The sequence below is a fragment of the Zosterops lateralis genome (genome assembly GCF_965231275.1).
Source record: "Zosterops lateralis genome assembly, chromosome: 22".
Lineage (NCBI taxonomy): Eukaryota > Metazoa > Chordata > Aves > Passeriformes > Zosteropidae > Zosterops > Zosterops lateralis.
In genome coordinates, this window is record NC_139782.1 from 3,963,796 (window position 1) to 3,980,554 (window position 16,759).

The following is a 16,759-nucleotide window of genomic DNA, read 5'->3' on the forward strand; positions in this document are numbered from 1 at the left end:
CCTCCTCCCTTTGTCACAGCCAGCCGTGCCTTCTGAGCTGCCTCCTCTGCCAGAGGACCCAGCAGTTGGAACAGGAGAAATGTTCCCGCAGGCGACGAGAAGGGAAAATCAACATGGATAACTGAAACAGTTTGGAATTGCTATGTATTGAAAATTAACTTCTATTTTAACTACAATTTAATCCATACTTTTCTTTGGTAAATGTGCCGATAGGTGTTTGCTGCTTGCATATTGTCATGCTAAGCAAAACATCAAGTCAATTTGTTTTAAAAGAAATTGATTTCAGAGCATTAGATTCATCAGCATTCCCTTTTTCCAGCTGAAAACAGGGCCTGAGTAATGACTCAATATTCTACCCCAAAACAAATCTTTAGTTTAGCTTTTTTTAAATACCTGAATAACTTTTTAAATCGCCTGATTAACTTTTTAAAGCAACCCACGGCTGGTAGGACACTGCCCATCCATCACCACCGCACTTCCCACCAAATCACTACCAAAATGTTTCCAAGCAGGAGCTCTGCAGACAAAGCTGTTTGTCCTGAGCAGACCCGCATCAGCTCCAGTGAGCAGATCCATCAGCTCAAATTGCCTGCAGATTGCAAAAGCTGAGCTTCCTCCTAAATCACGCCATGCCATGTCCTGGTTGGAGAGCCGGCTCTCACCGGCACTTCAGATGCCAGGGGATGAGAAGTGCCGACGTGTGGCTGCCTCCAGAGCTGTTTGCTGCAAGGAAGGCAGCTCTGAAATTCAGCTGCTCCCCACCAGCACCAGGAGCAGCAGCCTGTGGAGAGGGGAAGGTAGGCATCCCTGCCCTCAGCCTGTGCGGCTGCTCCCACCGGCAGTAGCTGTTTTTCAACACACACCTGGCAAGTGCATTTTTAAACTGCATGCAAGGTTTGAAGGAGCTGCCTCCCGGGAAGGTCAGGAGAGGATGGAGAGGCTTCCCTGGGGAATCTGGCTGTTCACTCTGTACCATGTGGCACGTGGCCATCGCCCTGTGCTGCACATCCTGTCCCTGGAAGGGGACTGGCAGCCCCCACTGCTCACTCCACGGCTGTAGGGGCATGGCACAGGAACTGCCCTCTGACTGCAAACCTCCTCTTCAGCTGTGGGACCAGGCAGGTGCTCCCACCACCAGGGAGGAGTGACACCGAAACTGCTTCACTGGGCACAGACCCTCCAGTACCAAACTGCCATGGAGGTGAACCAGCCTACCATTGTAAATGTTTGGACAAATACTCTCAAAGCTTACATACTTTTCTTAATTTTGCTTTTTAAAACAACAGTATTAGAGGTGTCCCTTTCAGCATGAAACAAAGAAATGTGACTTTCCACTTCCCACTCATTTTATTCCATGCTGACATTGCTGAAAATTCTATTTTTAAATAGAATTTCTTTCCGATGATGTATATTGGCAATCAAACGCAGGCACAGCATGGCTTTCTGACAAGTTAAAATTCTACAGTATTTTCTCCTAAATAGTCTTATGTACTGATTACTTAGAAGAGCGAATTCCCTGCAAAGCTGTACCCAGGCACTCAGTTTTTGCTCCAGCTGATAAATGTAAGCAATAAAAATATGTTCCATTCTACAGCAGTGCCTATTAAAATGTAAACACCACTGGAAGATTTTGAGCAGGCTACAGAAATGCTTTATTCAAAAGCAAAAGGCTGTCTGAAGCTGCCAAAACCTGGCACGGTGCATCCATTTGTCAAACAGAGCCTTCCACCAGTCAGTGGGACAGTGCCACGGGGGTCAGACTGGGAGCACTGGTGCTGGGACTTTCCCTACTCAGCCTGCAGAAATCAGGAGTTGCCATGGGAGCAGGACATCAGTTCGATGGGTGCACCAGCAGTGGGTGTTCTGCTGCTGGGAGAACAATGGCACCAGGTGCCCAAAAGAAGCCCCCGCCAGAGCTGTGGGGAAGCAAATGTGTCCCATGCAGAGACAAACTTTCCCACCTCTGAGGTCAGAGGTGCATCAACAGACTGCATGGAGCAAGATGCTGATGAATCAAAATTCAAAACATTCCTCATGAATAATTCACTGAATGTGTGTGAGTAAGTACAGCATTGTAAATATATGTATGGCTACAAACAGATATGTATATATGCATATTAACAAAGGGATGGCTCAAGTTACCCACAAGGAAAAATACCAGCGACCTGAGGATGTTTGCTTCATATGGCTCAGACACATCAAACTGTAACTAAAGAAACAGCCAAAATTTATCAAACCATGGCATGAAGCCATCCTCTTACCCATTCACTCCAGACATTACAAATCCTCCTCATTTATTTATATCTGTTTTTTTCCTCAACTCAAGCTTTATTCTCCCACCCCATCATCTCTGACACACCAGCTGAAGTTCCTTACTGCCCACATCACCATGAGCCATCAGCTCAGCACCACCTCGTCCATACTTGGCAGTGAAATTACATGAATGACCATTACCATGGTAGGCCAGCAAGTGCTTTAAAACCCTGGAATTCATATAAACAACAGAAGACCATAAATGACAGGCATAGGTGCAGGGTCTATCGATCATCCCCTTCTCCCTCACAGCAAGAAATGTGGGATCACGTTAAAAATAGAACAGACACCTGCAACTAGACGGGTATTTATACAGAATATTGTGACAACTGTCATTTCACATTAGTCAGCAAGATCCCACAGGATTTGGAGAAGTATTAACTGTGCTGCATTTTTTTTTACTGGCAAAATATAATAAAATCACTTTCTTAATGGCTTCCTGGTGGGGATTGCTCCTCTCCCTGAAGTCATTCATGAAATAAGGATGCTCCTCCAAAAGCCTGGATAGAAAACACTTTATTTAGGCACCTGAGTATGGAGAGAAGGGCGGGGAGGGGGGGGGGGGGGGGGGGGGCGTTATGTGACTCTTCACTTGGGACTCATCCATGCTTTTATACAATGTTTTGATGATGCCAAATTCAAAACATGACCATAAATGACCCAAAGTCAAGGCATACCAAATGCATGATGGTTACCTGATTAATACTTTGAATTATGACCCCCAAATTGTGAAGATCAGAGAAGGAGACTGTGCACTCCTAAGAGCCCATTTCTTGAACAAGTTCCTAAAAGATCTGGAGGAGGAAAATTCCAAATTCCAGAGTCAGAGGTACAGAGGCACTTCTGTTTATTTACAATAACAAAAATGCTTTGCCCATACAGATGAAGCATTTCAAGGTCTTGTTTGTTACCCTGAGCCTCATGCAATAAAAATAGGACTTTTGTGAAGGTCCTAGATGCTCCTTTTATTTTGTGAAAGACATTTACATCACTGGAAGCAAAATGTATCGTCAACAGCAATGTAGTTCCTGTCAAAAAACACACTGTGCCCTACATTTTACCATCATTCCATTTAATCATTTATACACTGTGCAGAGGCACGTGGTGCTCACTGAGAAACACCGAGGCCCACTGTGTGTCCCAAAGAAGATGCAGCAAGTACAGGCAAGGTGAACAAGGACAGAGGAAGAAATACCTTGGATACAAACTCTGATGGACAGGGCTGAAGAGACAAGAGATGATGGACAAGGAGACGGAATTGGAAGGGCTGAAGGGAACTAGAGAAACAAGGGTGCAATCAGGACAGGAACATGTCAAAAAGGCAAAACTCAAAAAACTTTATGGTGAAGAAGATCTTGAAACAGATGCAGAAAGGGCCAAGACACCACCAACAGGTTCCAAAGAAAAGGTGACAGAACTGGGATGGCAGACAGGGTGCTGAGTGCATCAGTGGTTCAAGGGGAGACCTTTCTCTGGAAGGAGAAAGGCATTATCAGAGCACAGGAAGGCTTTCAGCAGCAGCAGCTGAAGGAAATGGAGAAACATCTGTAGTCTTCTGGAAAGAGCCACAAAAATGTTGTTTGAAAACAACTCACACAAGAGAAGAGGCAGAACTGCCCTGACCAGAAATACAAGGTAAAATGTAACGTGGCACAGTGGAAAGTGGAGAACTGATCTGCCTGTCATTTGATGCCACCAGAAGCATTTTATAAACACACATTAAAATTCAGGTTCTGTTTCTGAGTGCCTCTTGCTGAGGGAAATGGAGAGGGCATGGCCTTGACTCATGTCCTGGCTGGCACTGAGGTCCCCAGCTGTGCTGACTCAGACCTGTGCTCCCGACCAAGGCCATCTGTCAGTGGCCTCTGGCACCCCAGTGCTCCCCTGCCTTGTCCCCGTGTCCAGGGGCATCTGGGCTTGTTTGTACCAACCACGATCGTGTTGAAGCACCGCCTGTCACACAACTCCTTGTCATCTGGGCTGGGAATTGGCTCAATGATTCAAACATGCTTCCCTCCCATCCCATAGGGTTGGTCCAACCCCAGTTGTCACCTGCCCAGCAGAGAGGGACAGGCCACCCATCCTAGACTCTACAGGGCTTGGAGGAACCAGTCATGGCACTCTCAGCCAGGTGTAAAACATCCAGCTGTGGGCTCCTAAAAGAAAGAGGATAGAACCAGCATGGCCATACACAAAATGTTGCAAGTGATCAGCCCCTTGGAGCATCATTCCCAAGCCTGCAGCAAGCTCTCCACCTTTGCCCATCTTTACATGACCAACATATTTTTGGAAGATAAAGGCACAGCAACTGAATTCAGGCATCAGTAGGTGGGATTTTCCAATGTGTGCTGTGCAGGCCAGATAATCCTGATGTTTTAAGTTTTAGCTTTCATATTATCCAGATTCCGTACTGCATTATATAACTACTGTAAATAACTCTGAACTTCATATAAAATGTTAACAAGTTCTCCTCACAGTTTAGTTAGACAAAACAGTCCTTTTCCAGACTGAGAACCAAGGACACTGTTGCAGCTTCAGGCCTAAAAAGTAAAAACAACAGCAAATTGAGGAAAGCAAGCTGGCAGGATGGGACTTTGTAACCAGAAGCTGTAATTGGACAATTAACTCCCATATGTAAATGGACCAAAACTTTTAAAAGTGTGAAACCATTTAACCCATGGTCTATTTTGGGTGTAGCCTTGGCCAGGTTCTTGTACTGCCAAGGTGTATTCTTTGAAGGCCTTTTTAATAAATACCTACTTTATTCCTTCACCACTGTCTAGCCTCTGTTCTAGGCAGCCTCTCAAGGCATCAATCCCAGCTGTTCCTCTTGACCTTGCAATCTGTATTTTAATTAATGTGTCCTCCTGGTTACACAATATCAAGGATATCAAGGAACATTACAGCTAAAAATCTTGTGCTTGGGGGTTTCCTTCCCACCATGGACTTTCAACAACTGTTACACATTTTTCTTTGATTTTGATAATCTAATGTTATAATCACGACCTATCCCCAATCCACTTCAGATTTTGTTCATTTAATCAAGAGTTGAGCAATTTCAAAGATGTTTTTACAGTTCAAATACTGGGTGGTTGCACGCTGAGCCAATCCTTAGATATCTGAAAAGTTCTCCAATGCCAATCTCACAGTTTTAGTCTTTCTGGTATTGCAGGCAATCTAGTTGATCTTACAGACGATTCTGATTAAATGAGTTTTTTTCTCTCTCCACTTCTCACAAAAATATATAAAATATTTACACATGTGATACAATGAACTTCATGTTCCTCTTCTGCTTAGAGCAACACTTGGTGCACAGGTGCTGACATTTCTTAGTCATTAAAGAAACTAAACTTAAAATTCTTCTGAACTATTTTATTCAATACTCTATTGGGGTTTTCCTCTAACAGCAGTCACTGCATGGCTCCCATAGGTTATATATAAGAAGAGTTATTTTTGTGGATAAAAGACAACAAGAAGTCAATAATCTTTGGCAGACAGCCTTCACTGTTCTGCTAGCACAAGCACATCCAACTGCTGATGAGCCTTAATGTTCCTGTGATATTGTTTTCTGTTATAAAATGGAAGATCTAATCTATGCTGAAGGTCAGTGCCACCAAAGACTGCAATCAGTGATAGCCTTCATAAACTCACTGAAATTTGTAACATTGTGCAACATCCTCTGCCCTGTCACAGCAGTGGTTCCATCAATGTGTCCTCTTCCCAGGATACTGCAGAGCTGGAAGTGCCCCCACTTCTGCACTGCTCCTTGAGCACGAGGAAAAGCTGATCCATACATCAAACCAGAGCACAAGGAAGCTGCTGGCACAGGCAGTATAACCCAATACACACCTCATGAAGAAGGATAAAGCCCTGCCAACATTCCCCAGTGGCCCTTACCTCTGCTGGGACACACGCTTGAACTTGGGGCAACAGCAGGAGAAAAATCCATCCTTTCAGTGATCAACTCTAAATGCACAACATCTTTTAGAAAAAGTCATAACTAAAGCCTAGACTTCTTGCCATACCTTGGAGTCAGACAGTTATGAGGGATTTTTAAAGAGTAAATTAAGTAATTAAAAAGTCAAATATACAATATGCAAGAAGCAGCATTAGTGCGTCACTGCTCCATGGCATGGTGCTGCTGATCCTGGCCAATACTCACAATGGCACCAGTGCCACCTCCTGCCAACACATCGTTGTGGCTCCCTGATGGCTGTAAAGGGTTTTCCATATAAGCCTGATCTTGGCTCATTTGGAGGACGTTTGACACCAACATGGATAAAGTATGTTGGGTAACTGCTGCTGGAATTCAACATGTGCTGTATCTCATCTAGGAGATGCAATTTACTGGCTATATTCCAGTAAAATAACTTTATGCCCTTCTGTAATGATAAATAACTGTTAATAGCATAATGGAATTAATATTTACTTTGAAGCTATGCTGCCTATTCAAATAAAGTTGCTATATATAGAATCATCCCCCTGCTGCTGGGCTTCTAAATGCTGAGAATTGTCAAGACAACAGGCAAATATTAAATTCTAGTTCCCTCCAGCCATTAATAAACCTTTAGATTTTGGGTTTGTGATTGAAACCCTTCTGTGTATTTTATACACCTGTGATAGTTCAAGAAGTGTTAATTCAAATGTGGGACACACAAGGCAGGAAGGGCTTTTGGGGTCTGGGAGCTCCCTTTGCCTGCCCTAAGAATGGAGATGGTGTAGGATGGTGGGTCTGGACCACCAGGCTTGGAGCTAAGGGCAGAAATCTCAGCAAGTGTTCACAGGAAAGTTCATTATTTAACACACAAGAATTGATCATATTTTTGTCATTATAAAGGTACTTTTTATAATTCCAATAAGGAGAGATTAAAGAGACACTGAAGTCTAACCATGTCTCTTCTTCACAGGCATGAAGGGAGGTACACAGAATGCAGGAAAGGAGATGGTATTTCACCTTTTTAAGCTCAAAAACATGCTTCCTTTTAGTAGGAAAATGCTCAAATAAATTCTCCCAGCTATGGTAGGACATTACACACACAATGGAAACCTGCCTGCAAGGACAACAGTGAGCCTGACCAACAGAAAGACACGGAAGGGCCAAGCCATTGCTCCCATCATGGAAGCTCAGAAGGAAGTGCAACAGGAGGATTAGGCAGTGCAGCAGTGACAGGCATTGCAAATCCTCCTCACAGTGTTCCAGCATGCTGGTGTCACCTCATCCTGCTTTTGTTCAAAATTTCTTCATGGCAACAAGCACAAAAAAACTGCAGGCAAAGTGTAACCATCAACAGAAACGCCCACGCAGTATCAGAGTGTCTGGGGTCAGACAGAAGGCAGAATCTTCACAAACATATTTATAGTGCTCTAAGACGCTGCAGTCCTCTGGAGCTCGGGGCCTTTTAATGGAAAAAACACCATGTATTTGTTGTGGCAAGGGACAAGGAGGCACTCCAGCATGGTGCTGTCCAGCGTGCTGTGCAGAGAGAATGAATGCAGTGGTGGGGACTGCAGTGGGACAGTGCTGGCCACAGCAAAGAGGTGCTGGGACACCCAGCCCTGCCACCACCAACACATCCCCCTGCAGAGGCACCCTGACATGCCCCAACAGCCCCCAGCCTTTGCACGGGGACATCAGAATCTTTATTGTTGAAGGGAGATAAGAATCTTTATTGTTTGATTTGGATGCCTGAACTCTTCACCTTAGAAGAGTTCAGACCTACTGTACCTTATTCTGAGAACTCAGCCAAACATTAAACCAAGTGCAGCTGTGCCAGGTGCTGCAGTTAGAGATGGACACCGAGCCCTCCCTGGCGCACGGAGCTGTGTCCAGCTGTGTCCAGCTGTGTCCACAGAGGACTGAGGGGCTCCAGCTGCGGGGGGAGCACCACCACAGCACTGAGCAGGGGGCAGCAGAGGCCGGGGTCCGGCTCTGCCCCCCGGGACAGCAGCGGGGTCTCTCCCGCTCGGAGAGCGCCGCTGAGCCCCGGCAGCCACGCGGTGGCAGCAGAAATATGGGAACACCGGAGCGGACAAACGCATTATCCATCCCACCGCTCCAAGGGAAAGGTGTTCTGCAAAGACGAGGCAATTGATACGTATTAGACAACGTCTGCGATGGTTTTAGGACATGCAGAGAGTAGAAAAACAGCTTTTCTCCCCGAAATACGATAATTCACACTTTGTGTATTCCCGATATTGCCAAGAGGGTCACTGGGGCTTCCCTGCTGTAGCGCCGACACAGCACAGCCGCCTGCCCCGGCAACTTCAGTCTGACCTACAGCAGACACAGCGAGATTCAGAGCACAGCTCCTGCTTCACACTAATTCCTGGGTCAGATCCCGGCTGGGAGCCAAGAGAACCCTTTGCTGCTGGCACTGCCAAGCCCATCCCTGCTGCCCTCCATCAAGTCTCCCTTTCCCTTCACCCCAGGGTACTAGTGGGCAATTAATGCTTTTTATGTCCAGAAAGTGTCCAAACACCATCTAATTAATCCTTATCCCTTGCCAATAAAAAAGCGAAGTAAATAGCATCCTGCAAAGGGGTAAGCCATCCAAATATGCCAGATGTGTCCACACTCTAAAATCCCCTCTTGCCGGGTTCTGTGTCTATTTTGCTTGCTGGGGATAACACCAGATTGTGTTTAGGAACTCCAGCACCTTCAAACCTTCAAACAAGGCTCTGCTCTCCCTGCTCCCCCTCCCCACACACACCTTGGCAAGCAATATCCCACTTTCCAATAGGAACTCAGGAAATTAAAATGTTTAGTGCACCCCTGACGCACACAGAATTAGCAGCAATACAGAAAACGAGGTTTGCCTTCCTGCCCAGCACACAGTGAAATAAATAAATAAAGAGGAGCTCACTAAAAGCCAGGCAGGGAAGAGAGAGCCACCGAGGCTGCTCGCTTCCCACGGAAGTCCTTATCTCCGTCACAGCCCACAATGCAATTACAAGATTACAAGGCACATGCTGCTCCAGCATCTGGATCCTCTGTGCACACACAGGGATCCCTACAGAAACAGAAAACCTCTTAATCTTGTGAGGAAGGGCAGGATTCTCCTCGCAGCACGGCTCCCACTGACCCCTCTCCAGGCGCCACCTCCAGGGACATTGTCTGGAGTTCTTATTTGTCCACACAGGCACAGAAAGAAACTGCGTGGTCAAAAAGGTAAATGCTGACCACCGACTCTGGTCCAAAAAGCATTAATGTTTATTGTGTTTTGTTGTAAACTGCCTCATCTACATTGTAAACCCAGGGATAAAGTCTGTACCAGCACCCCTCCATTCCCATCCCAGTCCCCAGCACGTTAAACCCAGACCACAGAGCCAGCAATCCAATCTCCATATATTTTATTCTCAATATATTTCATTTCTGGCCACCGATCTTTAGATCTCCTATTGGATTTTGTTTTCGTAAATGGATTTTCCCACAGAGCTGGCAGAAAATAGATTTAATTTCGAATTTCTCCAAACTGAAATAGTCAATATAAATGTCAATGTGTGTTTGTGCCATGCAGCCGGTGAGGCGACACAAGCCTCACATTTCAGAGGGGTGCAAGGGCCTGCCAGCATGTTTTGTGTCTGTATACTTGTTCTAATCCTTTCTTTCATAAGGATGAGTAAAAGTGTGTATATATATTTATTGAAATTTTTGTTTTGTTGTTTTATTTTGGGGGTGCAAAAAGCAATATGATGTCTAGCACTGCTTTGCAGGCAAGTCAAAGGCAAGATTCCCCATCAGCAGAGGATTCTGCAAACTGACATCCCCACACCACAGACCCACCACAGAATGGTCTGGATTGGAAGGGACCTCAAGGACACTTCCCCTAATGTAGGTCCCTGGTTCCCTCTCTTCTCCCAGCACGAGGTGTAGTTGCAGCACCAATTACTCAACAATTCCAATCTAGCTTAATGTTAATGTCATTAGTCCACAGAGATCCTTTTGGAATCATTTACATTGAAACTGTCTTTTTACATCCTAAATGAAAAATGCTCAGGCTTCATTGAATGGGATTTGAATTACAACCCTACCACATGTGGCTCAGCTTTATTCACGCTATTTATTAAACAGGGGAAAAAACGGTGATGCAGTCAATTACAGAGCAATTACCTGAGCACTGGTGCAAACCTGTTGCCTTGCACTGCAGGGACAGTGGTTGCCCTTGACTTGGGCAGAACTTGCCTACGGGACACCTGCCAGGCTGAGCATCCCCCAAGGCCCTGATCTCAGCTGAACCTTTATTCTGAGATACCCAGATACTAGGGAAAATTTTATTGATAAAGTTAAATAAGCCATTACAATTAAAGGATTAGGAATGTTATGGGTCTTGTGAAGAATAAAAATCTTCTGGACATGTACAGGGCATTAGGAAAAGAAGCCAAAACTCAAGAGAATGTGACTTTATGTTACTGCAGGAAAATACATCAGGACCCTGATATACAAAAGGATTATTGATATGTATGTTCCCTTCTGAAGAGACTCCCAGGAGATCCATTCTGGATTTAACAATAATCCATACTCCCCTTCAGAAATGGCAAAACAATGCTCCCATTTCCCAGGACTGCCTCCAACACAGGAATCGTTAAGATGCCATCACAACCCTGCATTCCAGGTGCCATAAACACCAGCTGGAACTGGAATAAATTCTAACCACAGCTCATGAGCACTCAACACCTCCACATTTCTGCACCAGCACCTGCCTGTGGTGCCCAGGAGATGAGCACACTGCAGAGGTGAGTGTGCCACAGCAAAAGTGGGGAGATGCTGTTGGACTCCACGGTCTCTAATGAGCTGCAAGGGGTTAACTGAGAGGCTGCTTATAAAGGGGATCAGTCACATCTCAGGAGAGGTGTGAGGACAATGCTATTTGTAGCAATGATGAAGAACAAAAAAGTGCTCCTCCTTGTGAGCCATTTCTCCCTTGTTCAGGGCTGCTTGTTTGTGTTAATGTATGCACACGTGTGTGTCATATTTCCAGAAAGCCTCTCACATTAAACTCTCCTTTCTTCTCCAAAGCACTCCACAGTATTTCTCTGGAATGCATTAAGCAGACTGACTGAACAATGTGATCCTAATTAGTTTGCAAACTACACAGCTCACCTCTGAGGGTGAGCAAAGCCCATGTAAATTAAAGTGAATTGGAGCGAATTGGCTGAGGCTGCCCAAGGAATCACTCTCCAGATTAGGGCTGCTCCAGCGTGCCACCTCCAAGGCTGCTCCCACCCTCCCGAGATAACTGAGTAGATTTCACCCATGATAGCAGCAATGGAGAGATGTAAAACCATTTTGCAGTTCAATATTCCACGGCAGACTGCTGTTGTGACATTTGGTCATTTTCCAAAAGCAGAAGTCTGATCCTTCACAGGTGTCCCCAACTGTCCCCAGTGGCTGCAGAGGCCACTGATGCCATCCCCACTCTGGTGACCCAGGGCGGGCACAGGGGCACTGCCAAAACCCAAATGCTACAGAAACCTGTGTGAAGTTTTGCTGGTGATGTCCCAGGGTTTATGAAGTAATTGAATAATCTAAAATTTTCATTCCTGTCCTCATGGACTAATCTGCAATAGTGTTAAGGGACTGTTATGATATTAATTAAATACAAGTCCTGCATACAAAATTGATACTTCGCATCTCCATCTCCACAAGGGAGTTTCTCTCTTAATAAGACTGAAATCAAGTTTTACTTTTTTGTTGGTTTTTTTTTTTTTTTTTTGGTTTGGTTTGGTTTGATTCTTTTTAAGGAATTCTTAAAGATTATAATATTGTACCAAGGTAACAACACCCCATCTACAAAGGACCAAGGCATTTCAAATACAGAAGCTCTGGTCTTTGGAGTAGGATTAGGGGCACAGCTCTGCCCCAGCCTTGGGACAGCCCTTCTCCATAACCACTTCTCAGGCACTGGGGTTTGGAGAGACTAAAATATCCTCAACACAGGATAAAGAGCAGCAGGATCAACGCAGATGATTCCAAAACGCAGATGACAAGAGGGAAATTCACTATAAAAACATGACCTCGTTTTAATTTTAGCAGCAGTTTACTACAAATTCACGTGAAGGCGCAGTTACACTCTCCTGGAAAAGTTCACGCACAAGAAAAGGCAGAAAAGCATCCACTGAGCCAGGCACCTGCAACACAGAGCAGCACCATCCAGAATCATGGCAAAGCTATTCCAACACTCCCCTTACTATTATTTATTAGTTAAAATTTTTAATTATGTGAATTGATTAGGAACACATCACCAGGGATCCTAATTAATTAGAATTTTAAAAAGGATCACAGACCGGAGATTCCACAAAGAATTGCATGAAGAGGTGCATTAAGGGAAAGGCCAAATTAACTTCTCCTTTCTGGTTTATCCAGCCTTTTCTAACAGGACTGTGATCAGATTAACCAAGTAATACCCAAACTCCTCCTGCACAGTAATGCCAACCAAGGCAACAGAGGATTTCAGACCATTTTCATTTAACATCCAGTTGTTAAATAGTTTATTCCTTCTAATCCATATCTATTTAAATTAGTGTATTCCTAGTCAAATTAGTTTATTCCTTATTTATGTCCTAAATTTGCTTTAGCTGCTTTATCCATGCTTACCAAATTTAGCTCACTAATGTCTATCTATGTTGATAGACATCAACATCCCTCAGGATCTGATGTAGACTTTTTGTTTCAAAATGTATTTTTCTGTTTACCCAAAACTTGGAAAGACAAAGGAGTCATCACATTGACAACACTTGGGAAGGAATTAATTATTAAATTTTCTACTACAGCTGAAATCCCTGTTCAGAACTGGCTGGTCAGTAGTTTCACAGGCCAGCATGTTCTTCCTCCCTGCCTCCAAGCTGCCATTTCCAGAGCAATGTTTGGATGCTATTGATGCTCTTGGCTGTCGGCTCTGCAAGTACTTTTCCATCAGTGTGACAATGATCCCTATTTATCTTCTGGCTGCAAGAGTCGCTGAGATGATCTGGCAGTGCCACAAGGCAGACAGTTATTTCATGCCCTGTTAAACCCTAATGCGGCTAACTACGGTATCACTCCAAATTTGAAAAAAGCTTTTTTTTTTGTTATTTTAAATCTGCTGCCTACGTGTCCAAGTTGAGAACATTGCTTCCTTTTAGAATGCTATCAGAAACCTAAACTCAAAATGCTGTCTGTGAAGCACCATGGTGTACTGATCGAATAATTAATTAATAAGGTCAAAACTACATCATTCTGCCCAAGAAACACCTGGAAGTCAGGAAAACAAACTTCTACATTGTTCAGAACAGAGACTGGCAGTGACCACCCAGGTGCTGCCTGTGGATGAGAGAGTGCAAGTACCTTCTTGAAGAAAGAAAATCAGGTACTAAAGGGCTCTCAAGCTGGAGAAGGATGTAGGAATGAATGGCTAAACCTTGGTACATCCAAATCGCAAAGCAAATAGTTTAACACTTATTTTCCTGAGTGGTGATTGTGATCAGCCACAAGGAAAAATCCTGAAAGCTGCACTTCCTCCAGCTCCCATGATGTGCCTATCTGTACTTGTTACTTTCCAGGAGACACACTTCAGTAAAACAGAAATTAATGGGTTCAGTGCAGGTCTCTTTGAGCTGAACACCACATCCATGCAGTTAGGCCCTAAAGGGCTGGATAGCTCCAGCTTTGGAATAACCCCAAGAAAGTCCCATTTCTTTTCTCATGTGCTCATGTGGCAGCCAAAGGTCATCAACAGTCTCTTGGTACAGGTAAAGGGACAGCACAGGGTCTGGTGTTCTGCATCGTGAAAGTTCACAGAAGTTAATTAAACCACACTCTGCAAATCCGAAACAAAAACAAGGCACCATTTCTGTGATGATGACTTTTTTTTTTTTTTGTGCTTGTCATAATAAAACATTGTTATTGGATGTAAAAATTATGGAACAAAGTTATGCCTCTCTGGTGTAATATAATGCAATCCATTTAATACTATTTTAAACCCCAAAACCTCATTAGAACAGACAGAATGTAAGAATGACAAATGGGCTAGGAGGAAGCTGGAGCACGAGATGAATTCTGGGCACTCATCCCCTTCCCGTTGCTGGCGCTGACTTCAGGGATGCCAGGGGAGTGTCAACCACCAGCACCACGTGGGGAGCACAGGGTGCCTGTTACCCCAACAGGAGAGAGGTTGTTCATGCCTTCCAAAGTATCTGCCAAGGCAGGCCTGGGGGTGAAGCTGGAAAGCTCAGCTTAGCCCAAAGTCCAGCCTGGCAGCTGCCAGAGGGGCCTGGAGACACAGGTGAAGCTCTGCCTGTCACGGACACCCCAATTACCCCAAGCCCAGCCAGAGTGACAGGCTGTCAGCTGTAAAATCAACCCAGCCTACACAAACACACACCCGGCAGCCTCATGCTCCTTGGCCGAAATGACACAGCTGAACACTGCAATTGCACATTTTAACAGCCTTGGACCACTTTGGCCCCAAGTTTGGTATCCAATGTTGGGAATACAGCCCTGCTGCCTTAGGAATGAGCTGGGCACAGCTCTGTGGGTGGGCTTCTTGTACCAGAACAAGTAATTGCCATTTAATAAATATAAAACTTTGATAAATGCACTTGTTATCCACACCTGTGCAAACCTTAAACATCAGAAGTGACCAAAGTGATCAAAACAGCTCTCTCCTCATGCAGATGGAGGTTAAGAAACAAAAGTAGTATCAAACAATGGCATATTTTAGAACAAACGGGCTCATTCCAGAAATAATGCTTCAGGTGAAATCACTTGCATGAATGTGTCTGAGCAGCTGAATACCAACAGCAGAACAAAGGTTCTCTCAAAACACACATTGATTCTGGGCCAAATTCGACAGAAATTCTACCCTTTCATAGTGCAAGACCAACACTTCATCAGCACACAGAAATTACAGCAACTGCTACCAAAACCTAGCCGAGATTTGTGAGAATCAAATCAGACCCATTCCAGCTACCATGGTTACAGAGTGCTGTGCAGCCCACCCTGAGGTGTCAGGTTGCCCTTGGGCGGTGCCTGTTACAAAAACCACAGAGTCTACCAGAAAATGCTCAGTGTGGAGACACTCAACAATCACACAGCCCAGGCAGCACCACACAGGCGGATGGTGAAGCTGTACTCACAGTTTGCTCAAAGGAGTGATAAACAACAAGTATATTTGCTGGGAGTGGGGTAAGTTGTGGTTTAACCCCAGCCAGCAACTGAGACCCAGGCCATGGGGAGCAGATAGAATTCAGCAAATAGGAGTATTTTTCTGAAAGTGTGGACAGCCTTTGTTGGGTTGAGGTGCTTTGGGGAGCCATCACCTCCTGGCCCAGCACAGCCCACAGCCACCCCCACAACGCTCCTACCTCCACTCCTTGCACCTTCAGTTTCATGTGATCCTCTCTGGTGGTCTTCCCGTCTTTCCTCTTTTTCCAGCAATATCCATCTTTCCTGTATTTCACTTTCTTTCTGTTGTACAGGATCATAGAACCATTCTGTGGTCTAAAAGCAAGAAACAGGTTTGGGTTACATAAAGCAACAAAACCAGAAAGTGTCTATGGAACAACGTCCCACAGACCAGCAAAAGGCTCCACAAAATAGCAACAGTCAGGATTTGGTGTCAAATAAATGCTCCCCTTTTGCTGCTGTTACCTGGCTGAAGTGATGTCTGCAATCTGCAAACACTTCCGTGAGGATCTCGTACCTAATGCAGGAAGTGCCAGTGATAGGTTGAAGAAAAAAGAAAAAAAGGGAAGCCTGATAAAATAGCCAACGTTTTCACTGGATGTATTTTGACTGCTACATGCTGAAAATTAGAAGGAAGGAAAATTTAGGGGGAAAAAAGATTGTTGTCATTTAATTGCAATTTCTCTCTCTTACAAACATATCAGCACAAGATTCCAACCACCTCTAAGGCTGCGCCAGGACATGGATGTTGGCTTAAAATGACAATAAACAAGAAAAAAAGAAGAGAAGGATAAAAGCATGAACTTATACATTGTTTTCACTGTTTTGCTTAGATCAGTGCTAGATAGGGAGTAACTTGCTCCTTTCTGATTACCTTCTCAACTTCAAAGACACAGGAAAACTTTTTCCACTTAAAAACTACACCGGCAATTTGAAATGTCCTTAAAGGCATGGTGATGCCCAGCAGACAGGAGCCAGTGTAGTTTGGTTGTAGAGAGATTTTGCTGTTTGATAAGTGGAGTCACAACCAAGGCAAGTCTGTTGTAACACTGAGAAATAACAAATACCCTCCAAGCTGAGAGGCAGCGAGCATTTTTTCCACATACACACAAATATTTATTGCTTGTGGCCAGAAACCCAAGCCCCATCTTCCCAAACTACACCTCCTCCTGTCCCCCAGGTCCCAACAGCCTGACCCCAAGGGCTCGGAGAGGCTGCTCCTCCTCTCTTCCTCCTACGCACCACCCTGAAAATAAACACTCGAGTGTCAGAACAGCCACGCTA

The 16,759-nt window shown here is 44.7% G+C and overlaps 1 protein-coding gene across 4 annotated transcripts in view; it reads right to left on the reverse strand.

Annotated features, from left to right (window-relative positions):
- Positions 1-16,759, reverse strand: part of CAMTA1 (calmodulin binding transcription activator 1) — a gene marked incomplete at its 5' end in the record, with an annotated part of 236,542 nt that overhangs the window by 138,470 nt on the left and 81,313 nt on the right. For all 4 annotated transcript variants that reach the window (XM_083876764.1, XM_083876765.1, XM_083876763.1 and 1 more), the window contains one exon: positions 15,655-15,790. In XM_083876764.1, the coding sequence (XP_083732890.1) occupies positions 15,655-15,774 (120 nt within the window). The remainder of the gene's footprint in view (positions 1-15,654; positions 15,791-16,759) is intronic.